The following is a 13190-nucleotide window of genomic DNA, read 5'->3' on the forward strand; positions in this document are numbered from 1 at the left end:
TGAAGAATCAACTAGGAAAGTTACATCCTTTAGCAAATCTTTCATTTTTTTGCTAATAAGCAGCCAAACAGACTGTGTTTTGTCTGTTCTGGAAGCGTTCCTAATGAGCAGTAAATGGGCCAAAACAAGCAGCAGGGGAAGAGGGAGAAAGTAGCAATCAGGATAAGCCATAACTGGAAATCACCCTCTTAATAATCAAGAGTTGACAGGATCTGCTGAATGTAGATCTGGCAAATGCAAGTATGTTTCTTTCTCCAAACTACCGTGAAGAAAGAAATGAATCTTCTCAGAAACAGAAGTTTCTTTAGTATGATTAGCTCACAGGCTAGAGAGCACAACAGATGGGTGGCAGGGCTGCTGGTGTTCCTAACAGAGGCTTCCATGGTGGTCCTGCTACTCTGTGCTTGGACTATGAGTGGGCTGATGAAGTGTGTTTTCCCTTCTTATACTGGACACAATCCACAGTGGAAACCTCAAGACTTTCGATGTTCTTTTAGGACAAGCATCTCATTTTCTGCAACACTTAAGCCTGTGTTCACCTGACAAAGTGCAAAGTCAAGATTGAAAGGCCTTCATTTGCCTTAAGTCAAGATGTTAGGTTTGTTTCTTTCCCTCTTTTCCAATAACCAATTTTATTAGTTGCAGCAATAAAAAATAAAAAGACTGGTAAGCCTTCGTTTCGATGACAAATAGATTTACGATCTTTGCAGGGAAAAGTTGTTTTCCTTTTTCATAAATGATTAAGGCACTACAGAAGTCCAACTCGATGAAAACAGCATGGTAGACTCATTTACTACAGATGTGCTAAGTTGACTAGTCTCAAAACACTCATTTATACAGAAGGAAATTCACACAGGCAACTGTGAGCCTCCCCAATACTGTCCTTCAGTTATAGTCACATGACTTTGAAAAAACACTGAAACTGTGGAGTGAATATGCCAAGAATTCTTTAACTCCTTGGCCACATCAAAAAAAGAAAGAACATTGTTTAGGAAAATCAGGCAGTTGCATAATGCTAGAAATCCCAGAATAAATATTTTTCTCAGTGGAAAAATCCAGCAGTCTTTAAAGGTAAGCCAAGAAACACCACGGTGCCATGATTAAAAAAAAAAAAAAAAAAAGACCAATGGAAAGATGTCCTTATCCGTTGTTGAAAATATTCCAGGGAATATGCTAGTATTTAGAGACTCCATTACTTTCTCTTAATTAGTTTTTCTATTGCCATAGTAAGTTTTAGAAATAAATAGAAATCATTTTACCTAGTGACCAGTTTAGCCATTGTTATCTAATGTCACTGACCAGACTAGTTCCTTATAAAGCATCACCATTCTAATTTCATATCATATATTCTACAGGAAACAGAACCATTTGTAGAAAGTATTTCTGTATTCATAAATACTAATAGCATGTGCAAACTTTGGGGTTAAAAAGGGGATTCCTCAAGGGAAAGTTATTTTGTTTTTTTTCTTTTTTGATGGATACAAAACACTTCAATATTTATGACATCCTGATATTCAAAGTATGCATGTGAAATTTTTCTAACTTATTCTTTGAAAATGCTAAAAGTAGGAGATGATGAATTATGATCTGATACCTAATTTCTTACTAATGGCAATAGCAGATACCATTCAACTTCATGGCCCTAGGCAATATACTGCAGCAATATTCAACATTATTGTAATTCACATCAATTTCTTTCATCACAAAATTCCATGAGATTTTTATATTAGCCCTATATAAATGGACACGTAGCTCAGAATCTGTTTTTTAAAAATGACTGCCCAGTTAGAAGTAGAATAGTTTCAGAAGTGGAACTAGAATGTGCATGTTTTATGGTTTAATTTATACGCAGATTCTCCTTTCTCTTGATTATGTCTTCAGCCTCTCCATCTCTACTAGGTCCATCTATCATTTAAATGTGCTCAAGTTTCTCTCACTTCAAAATAACTTCTACTTTAATTTCAGTTTTGTCTCTAGTTATTGCCCTACTTTCTCTTTCAGAGCCGAATTTCTCCATTGAATTGTCTGAATATCTGATTTCCTCACTGTCCACTCTCCTCAAGCTCTGTAATCCTATTTCTGCCCCCACTAATCAAATCAAATGGCTACTTGCTGAAGTTACCGATGACCTCCATAATCTAAAAATATAATGGTTATAATTTTATCTTTTTTAGATTTTGGTACCAGACAGGGTCCTTATTTGCAAACATCAGAAACCAATTCTGCATAATTTAAACAGAAAATTTACTGAAAAGTCATTGAATAGCTTATAAAATCACAGGTAAATCCAGAAAGCCAGGTTTGGAAAATGCACAGAATTGAAGGAAGTTTAGGCAGCCAGAGTTTGGACACTGCAGTGTGCATCACTGTGGCTGCTGAACATGGTCTCTGGTCACCCCTGGAAACTGAGTACTACTGATGTTACTGCCACTGCCACTAGAAGAGAATCTCTATTATCTCTGCTTCTGCATATCACAAACTCCCCAGCCAAAGGTCTTGGTGGACACAACTGATTGGTTCGGCCTAAGTCATGGGCCTATATCCCTGTTTCAAGGAGGAACTGGAAGGTGAGAGTCTAGAATTCAACCTCTGTGGAAAGTGGCCTCTCACTGGGGTGCCTGGGTGGCTCAGTGGATTAAGCATCTGACTTGATTTTGGCTCAGGTCACGATCTCAGCATTGTGAGATAGAGCCCCGCATCGGGCTCCATGCTCAGCAGGGAGCCTGCTTGAAGATTCTCTCTCTCTCTCTCTCTCTCTCTCCCTCTGCCCCTCCCCCCACTCTCAGTCTCTCTCATTAAAATAAACTTTTAAAAAGAAAAAGGAAAAAAAGTGGCCTCCCCCAAGATCAAACAGAGAGCAAACACAAACATTTATAAACATAAAAATGAGGTTAAGATGCTGAGTAGCCAAAAAAACAAAAGCAAAATTAAAGAATACATGTCCAAAACAATCTCTCAGGATTATTAAACATAGTTGATAACTTCCTTCTTAAAATATTTTTTGCTAAGTTTCCATGACATGATATTCTTTTTCTCCTATTATGATCACTCCCTCTCAGTCTCCTTTGTAGTCCCCTCTTCTGCTTTTACCTTTTTTTTAAATATTTTATTTATTTATTTGACAGAGAGAGAGACAGCGAGAAAGGGAACACAAGCAGGGGGAGTGGGAGAGGGAGAAACAGGCTTCCTGCCGAGCAGAGAGCCCGATGTGGGGCTCGATCCCAGGACCCTGGGATCATGACCTGAGCCGAAGGCAGACGCTTAACGACTGAGCCACCCAGGTGCCCCCTTTACCTGACTTCTAAATGATGGCACTCCTCACAGCTTGGTACTGGACTTTCTTTCCATTGTTTACTTAATATTCGTGTTTTTCTTCATCTGTTCCCCAAATCTATTCACTGCTGCTTCTCTATCTTGCTATTTGACCTGGGAATTTGACCTTCACGGACTGCATCACCTGAGGTCCCTTGTCCTCTCTTGACTTTCAGTGGAGGTTGGCCCATAGGCTACATATCACTAGGATATTAGAGGAGGGAGGAGTACTACATTTATTTCTCCCATTTCCTCCTGGCTTTGACATTCTGTCAGTGGCTGGGTTACTTTCAACTATAGCTCCTGTGAGGTGCTCCTTTTCCGACAGTTCCAGCTCTCAACTGGAGTCTCAACTTGACATTTTTTCTTTCCTTTAACCTTTCAGCTCTAAGGGCAGTAACCACTTTCTACTGTTGATAGTCTCTGGATTCCCCCAACATCCCTTATTGACTGTCTTAACCCTGTCAACATTTCTGTAAATATCCTCTTCAATATTCAAAAGTAGAGTATTTAATCTACTTTCTAACATGACCGATTAAGTACATTTTTGTACGCTGATGACTCTCACATTTCTATCTGACCTCCTCTCTGAACTCTAGGCTAGAATATTTAATTGCCTACTTAAAGTCTCCATCTGGATCTTATAACCTTGCCCATAAAACCTGCATAGAATGTTTCTTTTCGGCTTTCCTCACCCCCAATAATCATGCCTAATTTACCAACTCCTGCTTATTGTTCAGTGTCATCTCTCTCTCCCTACCCCCTCATTTCAAGCTACTTTACTGAGGTATAAATGACATAAAGTAAGTTGCAAAGTATATAATTTGATAAGTCAGCATAAAGGATTTCACACATCTGTGAAAACATCATCATAATCAAGATAACAGATCCGCCCTCTCCTCCAAAAGTCTTACCCTGTCCCTTTGTAAGCCCTCCTTCTCACACCTCCCTACATACACTCCATCTATAGGATACCCCTGATGTGCTTTCTGTCACTACAGATTAGTTTACAATTTCTTGAATTTTACATAAGTAGAATCATATAGTATGTGCCTTTTACGGGTGTGTGTATTTTTTTTTTCAAGTAGGCTCCGCACCCAGCATGGAGCCCAATGTGGGGCTTGAACTCATGACCCTGAGACCCCAAGACCTGAGGGGCTTGACTCAAGACCTGAGCTGAGACCAAGTCGGATGCTCAACCTACTGAGCCACCCAGGCACCCCTGTCTGCTTTTTTTCACTCAGCATATTTGAGATTCATTCATGTTGTAGCATGTATCAGTAGCTCATTCTTTTTATTGCAAACTAATATTTCATTGTACATATGTACCACAGTTTTTTTAGCCAGTCACCTTTTGACGAACATTTGGGTCATTTCCATTTTGGGGCTATTACAAAGATAAGTGCTATAAATATTCATGGACAAGTTTTTGTGTGGACATATGTTTTCATTTCTCTTGGCTAAGAGCAGAAAGGCTGAGTCCCATGATAGGTATATGTTTAGTGTTTTAAGAGGCTGCCAATGCCAAAATTAACATCTTAATAGTATTAATACCTAACACTTAAGTATTAAGTATTCTGACCTGTGAACATAGTATATATACCACTTGTTTAGATCTACTTTAATTTTTGTCAGAAATGCTTTATACTTTTCAGCATATAGGTTTGTACTTTTTTGGGGTCAAATTATCCCATTTTGGTACTATTGTAAGTACTGTTTTTTAAATGTCACTTTCTGAATGTTCATTGTTAGTATATAGAAATGCAATTCAAATTTGTATATTGTTCTTACATCCTCCAACTTTGCTAAATTTACTTAATTTTTTTGGTAGATTCTTAAAGATTTTCTACATAGATGATCATGTTGTATATGAATAAAGACAGTTCTATTTCTTCCATTTCAATCTGGGTGGGTTTTATTTCTTTTTATTACCCTGACTAGAACCTGATTGCATTGATTAGAACCTCCAGTACAGCGTTAATGTGTCATTTAAATGTAAGAGGGTAATACAGATATCTGTAGGCGTATGAGGCCTCAGAAGGTTTGTCTCACAAATACCTACATTGGAAATACTTTCTGGAGGAAGTACTGAAATAACAAAAGAAACAAATTCAAGAGATTCTATAAAGGTTATTGAAAGTAATAGTGATAAAATAGCTTAATTAAGTTTACTACTCAAAAAAGAAGCAATGGAAATAAAAACAGAAAGTAAATGCGTAAAAACTTAAAGTCTGGGGCACCTGGATGGCACAGTCAGTTAATCGTCCAACTCCTGGTTTTGGCTCAGGTCATGATTTCAGGGTTGTGAGATCGAGCTCCATGTGGGGCTCTGTGCTCAGCATGGAGTCTGCTTGAGACTCTCTCTCCCTCTCCCTCTGCCCCTCCTCCTATGCTCACGCTCTCTCTCTTTCTCTCTCAAATAAATAAATCTTTTTTAAAAAACCCTAAAACTCAAAGTTCAAGGCAATATCAAAAAACGATGAAGGCAAAGAGTAGTTTATAGAAACAAAAGGAAATGAGAGCACACACAAGTTCTTATTTTGTTAGAGACAAGATACAGATAGTGATATATTTAACAAATCAATACAGTTAAATACATACACATTTGGTTTTAAGTTCAGTGCAACTGCTACAAGAACATCCAGAAAGGGCAATTGCAACAATTCTAAACAATGTCAGGGATAAAACAGTCTTTCCCATTAGTGCTGCTATCATCACACTTATTTAGTTGGGTTTGGCTAATGGAACATCCCGGCAGGGGATTGGAGGTCAGGGGAAGACTGAAATCTGCAGCAGATTCAGGATGTCATGTAAGTTACCTCGCTGTTTGCATCTTATGATTGAGCAATGATAATATCCAATAAGGACGATAATTGTATATATCTTATAAGATTATTAGCCTATCCAATGGGAATCAAGAAAGAAAGAAAAAAACAAAAACAAAAAAGATAGTCTTAGACAAGGAAAATACAGAATCAAGATGGAAAATATTCTTAGTGGAGAAATTTTAGATGCATCCTCTACAATCTACAGCAGAAGGATGTTCACTGTTGTTGCTACTGTTCAACATAGCATTGAAGGTCCCTGCCAACTTATGTGGAAGGAAAAAGAAGTGAGTGTAAGAAAAGAGATCAATCTGCCATTATTTGAAGATGATATTATCTACCTCAAAAACCCAATAGAGTCACAAAAGGAAATTATTTGAAATTTTTAAGAATCTAGTTGTATAGAATATATCCTGAATCAGTAACATTTACTTAAACTAGTAATAATGGGGGCGCCTGTGTGGCATAGTCAGTTAAGCATCTGATTCTTGGTTTTGGCTCAGTCGTGATCTCAGGGTCATGAGATTGAGCCCTATGACAGGCTCCAGGCTCAGCGTGGAGTCTGCTTAGATTCTCTCTCTCTCCCTCTGCCCCTCCCTACCATGCTCTCTCTCTCTCCCTCTAAAACAAATAATTAAATCTTAAAAAAAGAATTGTATAAATAAAAAAATAAAATAAACTAGTAATAACTAGAGAATAAAATAATACACAAGGCCTTTATTATGGGGCAATATTGCATATTGTTAAGAGCAAAGAATATGGAGTTAGGCTGCTTTTGTGGCAATGAGACAACGAAAGTGACAGTCTCTCAGTGCCTCAGTATGTATGTAGGTATGTATTTTTTTTTAAATTGGAGTAGAATTGACCTCAGTTTCTTCATGTATAAAATAAGGATCATTAATTGTATGTATCTTATAAGATTATAAAGATTAAGTGAGTCAATATAGTCAAACACTTATCATGGTACCTGGTACATACTTAGCATTATATGAATTTTTGCCATTATTGTTTTGGAGCTATTCTATTATAGCACAATAAAGATGATAAAAATAAATATTTCATCTCTTTTATTGGATAACTACAATGATAAGATATGAATTTTCTCCCAATATATCTATGAATTTAAGGCAAACCCAATGACAATTCAAGTTTTCGTTATGTTTTTAGAGAAACTCAGCAAATCTAAACTCAAATGTATGTGGTAGAAGAATAAAGAAGGGGGACTTGCTCTATTAAATATGAGGACACATTACAAAGCCATAGAATAAGAACAGTGTGATAATACAAACAGACCAGGGGACAGCCAATTTTTTCTGTAAAACGGCCAGAGAGTAAATATTTTAGATTTTGTGAGGCCATTGGTCTTTGTTGCAACTACTCAACTGTGCTTTGTAGTGCAAAAAGCTGCTGTATGTAAACAAAACACTGTGGCTGTGTGCCAATAAAATTAATTTATGGATACTGAAATTTATGCTTCATGTAGTTTTCACACGTGACAAAACCTTCTTCTGTTTATTTTTTTCTACCATTAAAAATGTAAAAACTGGCTTAGCTCATGGGCCATACAAATATAGATCCATCTGGTTCATCAGGTGTAGTTTGCTGATACCCAGAATGGAACACTGATATAGACCATGTATAAATGAGAACTTAAATAGAGTTGGTTGGATGTTTTCTGTTTGTTTTTGAGATCCAGTCTCTGCCCTTCTCCACCCCACTCTATGCTCCGGCAGGTTCTTTACCCTCTAGCTGTTGGTTAGTGACATACGAAGGGGAGGTAGATGGGAGAGAGCCCACTCTTGGTACAGGCAGAAAGGGAATATATTGTCATTAATAATTTTTTAAAACAATAATAACAGCTTTTTTCATCATCATATACTGGCAATTCTAAACAATGTCAGTGACAAAACAGTCCTCCCCATTAGTGCTGCTATTATCACCCTTATTTAGTTGGGTTTGGCTAATGGGACATCCCAGCAGGGGACTGGGGGTCAGGGGGAGACTAAAATCTGCAGCAGATTCAGGATGCTATGTACGTTACCTTGCTCTTTGCACCTTAAGATTGAGCTATGATAAGATCCAATAATAACAGAGGGGTCTGGGGCTGGTAGAGATACTGTATGGACCTTCTGAGAACCCCTCTGTAACAGAATCACAGCTTATATCCATAAGGTTTTGAAGACAAGCCACGCCTTCCTTTGTCACGTGTAATTTCCCATCTGGAATGCAGTTCTGCCCTTGCACTGCTTAAAACTGAATAACAGACCTTGAGACATCAAACGACTATGTGCCCTGAATTGCCCATTATGAGCTAGGTGATATCTGATCTGCTGATTCATAAAACTGGATGTGCAGCAGGAGCATTCTCCTCCTAAATGGAAATGGCCTATATTGAGATTGGGTGCTATCAGGTCCAGAAAGAGCAAACAAAATATGGAAGCAGCCAATTAAGAGTTCCATGATACCTGCTCAACTGCTTTACCTCTGCTCCTTCAGCCTAGAGAACTCCCTTTCCCAGTTAATGGAGGACGGAAAAGCTCAGATCTGATTTATGGATAGATCTACACTGAACATCACCATCAGCTAGAAGTGAAAGGCTGCTATGTTAAAGCCTCAAAGGTGTCATCAGTAAAGGGAGTTCTTCCCCAGTGGGCAAAACTTGGGCAATCCATATCTACGGGCAATCCATATATCCATGTCTGGTTATTTGCCACCAAACAGCCCTGGTTGATACTCTTAGAGTCCTAACTGCCTTTTGGAATAGCCCTGAGTGTGCAAATAGCCTCAGCATCTGGCTTTAAGCCCCCTTCATTCTTGTCTGTTCCATGTAGGACCAGTGACTTGATTTCATGCATAATCTTTCACCCACACAGTCAATAAAAACAGTGTGGCAGATTCTAGCAACAAGGCTTGGAGTGGCATCAAATGAAATCAGTATCTTATTTGTGTTGATTATTTTCTGTATTGGCTTTCTCTCAGCCATTAAATTACTGCCCTTTAAGGATGATGCCACTATTGAAGAAGGGTGTAGAGTTGTTAGAAAATGTCTATTTTCTTGCTAGAAACTAGCAGCAGGTAATAGTCACTTGTCACATTGCTGTTTTTATGCCTAGAAAACAATTCATATTTTGGTCATCTAAATCAATGTTTTCATTTCATGGAATTTTCAATCCTTTGTAGGGAGAACTTCAGGTATCACATATTGCCAGAAAAGAAGTTGTCTGTCACATGAACCATTGAGTAAACTGATATAAAACATAATTGATAACTTTGACCTGTCACTAATGTCTGATGATTGCCTAATATACTGAATTATCTGAAATTCTTATTAAACACATTTATGTAGGATCCTGGTTTCTATTATCCATATCTGGAATGAGTATCTGAATTAGTAGTATTAGCCAGACAAGAAATGATTCCCTCTTCCTAGTAATTAAATAAATCTGTTTGCTATTAGTAGTATTTACAACTCACTTTTAAAACCATCCATCCACATACATACCACCTCCATGATCAAGCTTGTGTTCAGCAGCAAGAAATATGATATGTTTTGAAATGTGGTTTTCTTTGTTTCAGTTCTCAAAATCTTATCTAAAGTAATAAGGTAAGATTCACTATAACATTTCCCCAGTAAAACTTAATCCACAAAAATACAGACTCTCAGAACAATTCAATATGTTTTGTTTTAAAATCCCCAACCTCATTTTTTAAAAAAGATTTTATTTATTTATTTGACAGAGAGAGAGAGAGAGAGCACAAGTAGGCAGAGAGCAGGCAGAGGGAGAGAAGCAGGCTCCCACTGAGCAGAGAGCTCAACTCGGGGCTGGATGACCTGAGCCGAAGGCAGACGTTTAACCGATTGAGCCACTCGGGTGCACCCCCCAACCTCATTTTAAGACTAGGACATGGTGAGTCTGGAGAGCAGCATGAGAATGAGGGTCCAGTGCATAAATGTCCTTAAAGACTGAGATCTCAAATGAAAGAAAATCCTCTTTCAACCAGACTGTTGTCGATGGCAGACAGAAGTCTATAAAATAACTATTTTAATTAAAAATATCAGACTGCTGTCAAAGTTTTCTAGGTCTTAACCTGTTGCTCTGATGTTCTGACATACTGCCTCCAAAACAAATAGAAGCCATGTTTAGACTCCTTAAAAATATTCATCTTTTCAGATAGAATCTGGCTGTATTACTTCTGAAATAACTGAATTGTCTAGCTCATAGTTTCTTAATTTAATTAATTAATTAGTTAATTAACTATTTCAAATGAGATATCTCATCATAGTGAAAGAAGAATATTAGTTTGGGTTTGGGCTTAGGTTTAGCACCATGCTATATTTAAATAAACAAGTAGGATTGATTTAGTATTTAAGAAAAGAAAAACAGGTCCACAGACAACCACATCCAAATAGCAGAAATGTAAAAGGGTAAATATACAGGGTTCCTGAAAGTACACGGTTTATTATTCTAATATTTCAAGTGAAAACACAACATTAGATTAAAAAAACCTGGATTATGAGGATATTAGGGAAGGAAAGAGAAGAAATGGCTAAATGAAGACAAAATATGATTTTTAAGTTTCTGATCAAATAAATAAGATAAACATTTGCATAAAAATCAAAGAGAAGCTATATCATTGCATCACCACTAGATGAACACAGAGAAAATATTCACACAATTTTTATAAAATACTGAGGCTGTAAAAGTAAAGGGAAAATGAATTTTTGCAGAATTTCCACTGAGTTACTGCCAACCCTTAAATATTCCAAAGGTGGCTTAAGATATTTGATGAACTCAAGACATAGCCAGGTTGTGTAGTCCCTAAAATTTTGCTTCTTTATGGTTCTTATTTATAAGTTTTATATGTGCAAAAATGGCATGTATTATCTATCATATGAGTTGTTAGATATAAAATATCCAAGAGAATATACTCATTGACATTCCCTGAAGATCATAAACACAATTCCAAAACAACTATTAAAGCAGGGGTTGGCTAATCTGAGCCAATATCAAAACCGAGAAAGCCCAAATATATATGGTCTAGCAAACAGATGCTTATTAATAAGAAAGGAAAAGTAAAGAGAGATTCATTCTACTCACAGGAAGTCCCTGTTTTCCTGGTAGCCCAACTTTTCCAGAGTTTCCTGAAATGCCATCAGCTCCCTGGTATCCTTGCATGCCTTTTGGCCCAGGTAGGCCAGGAAAACCCTTGGTAGTCAAAAATTAAGTGGATTATAGAGAGATGCTGTACAAATGTTTAAATGACAAATACTTGTATATTTGGGTATATTTTTAATACCCCACCCCTGGATAAATTTTCCTGTTTCCTTAATTCTTTTTTGGGCTCAACAGATCAGGTAACTGTCTTTAAAAGTTCCTTAAATAGAAATGCCGAGCTAAAATGTACTGTGTAAGCTTTTGAGCTTCAGTGCAATTCTCTCGTATTTTTCATTGTGCTGGCCTCTGCTCTACCCAGCTATGGAGAAAAGTCAGCTATATCTTCACCTGTCAGTTTACGACACAGCTATATTTTACCATCAGCAAAACCTCATGCTGTGTTATTTTCTCAAGAAACAAATTATGGTTCTTTTTGTTGCCACTCCGAACTAGATAATTATATGACTGCATAAAGGTCTGAACATTTTGTTTCTACTCTTGGGCAAGTAGATTTTATCTGTATGAATCTCTGATCTGAATGTGTTTATAATTTATGTTCATTTTCTTTTCTTTTTTTGAACCAATGCAGGACACCCAAAGTAGGCATCTAGCCCTTGGCTACGGAAGCCCAGCAGGAAGTAAGTCTTTGCTAATAAGCCAGTCAACACATATTTGCTTGGCTAGAGGAAACTGATGGCTAAGGTAAAATTAATCTTTGTTCTGCGATGAGATGATTTAAAACATTTTCTTCTAAGACTTTCTGTTCTACTTGCCAGGAAACTGAGAGGATATGTCCTTCAATTACAGTCCAGCTCATGCTTTTTGTTCATGCTTGAGGATCTCTGACCTTTGTCACCAATCATTTAGTCATATTTCAAGTTCCCTGTTTTCAGTCAGGATCAGAGAGTAGGATGAGTCCACAGAGAGAGCTCCATAACACTGGAAAATAGCATCCTTCAATTGCAGAGACTTATATTTAAACAGCAAGCTTGGTTTTGAGCTAATGGTCATATTTTGTTCCCTGTGTTCCAGCTCGAGCTTAATTTTTTTTTTTTTGAAGACAAGCTGATTTATCCAACACTTGTCACAATTGGCCCCAAACTTTTCTGCTTGCTGAAGCTGCCAATTCTATTTAGAAAAACAAGAAAGATGAAAAGGGCCTGCTACTTACAGGAATCCCAGGTTTCCCAGAAGGACCAGGAGCTCCTTTTCTCCCCCTAGGGCCCTAAAAATGTGAAGCACAGTTATCACTTAATTGTAATAAACTTAACTAAGCTGAAGGCATAGAAAAGAACCCTGAGACGGGGATGCTGCAGCCAGTCCTGCCTAGTCCTGGCTAGCTGTACATCACCGAGATTTCTGTTTAACTTCCCGGGAGCCATTTTCTTTATATGAAAATGGGAGAATTTGACCAGATAGTTTATGAATTTCCATCTAGCTCCAAATTCTAGGATTTGAGAATTTAAATCTTGGCTCTAAAAGGGAATCAAATATTAGTTAGTAAATGTCCATGTTTTCAGACAGGGCCTTTGTCTTCCTATTGAAAGTGGCTAAGTGCTTCACTAATTTCATAAACATTTATTGACTATTTTGTATGTGCTGGGGATGCAAAGTCAAAGTTACTGATCTCAAGGCACTCACAGTGTAGTAAGGGACATGAATCAATAGCCTAAAATGTGCTTATCTGGAAGCACGGAGAAGAACATACTTGTGAATCAAAGAAAAGATATTTATTTCCCACGGAACTCTTTGTTTTTCCATGTGTAAGATGTTTTAAATCATAATTGATTCAGCAGTAACTGGTCTGCCAGGATAGTTAGGAACTTTGCCCTTTGTGAATCATGCCATTATTCTGATGATATCTTAAAATTATTTTAAAAAGAAAAATGTGGGAAAG

The 13190-nt window shown here is 37.4% G+C and overlaps 1 protein-coding gene across 1 annotated transcript in view; it reads right to left on the reverse strand.

The window, feature by feature from the left end:
• Window positions 1-13190, reverse strand: part of COL24A1 (collagen type XXIV alpha 1 chain) — a 414236-nt gene that overhangs the window by 55402 nt on the left and 345644 nt on the right. Inside the window, exons 48-49 of the mRNA XM_027615241.2 lie at window positions 12465-12518; window positions 11237-11344 (exon numbers count right to left, since the gene is read on the reverse strand). Coding sequence (XP_027471042.2) covers window positions 11237-11344; window positions 12465-12518 — 162 coding nt within the window. The remainder of the gene's footprint in view (window positions 1-11236; window positions 11345-12464; window positions 12519-13190) is intronic.

Source organism: Zalophus californianus, chromosome 4 (genome assembly GCF_009762305.2).
Source record: "Zalophus californianus isolate mZalCal1 chromosome 4, mZalCal1.pri.v2, whole genome shotgun sequence".
In the NCBI taxonomy this organism is placed as follows: Eukaryota; Metazoa; Chordata; class Mammalia; order Carnivora; family Otariidae; genus Zalophus; species Zalophus californianus.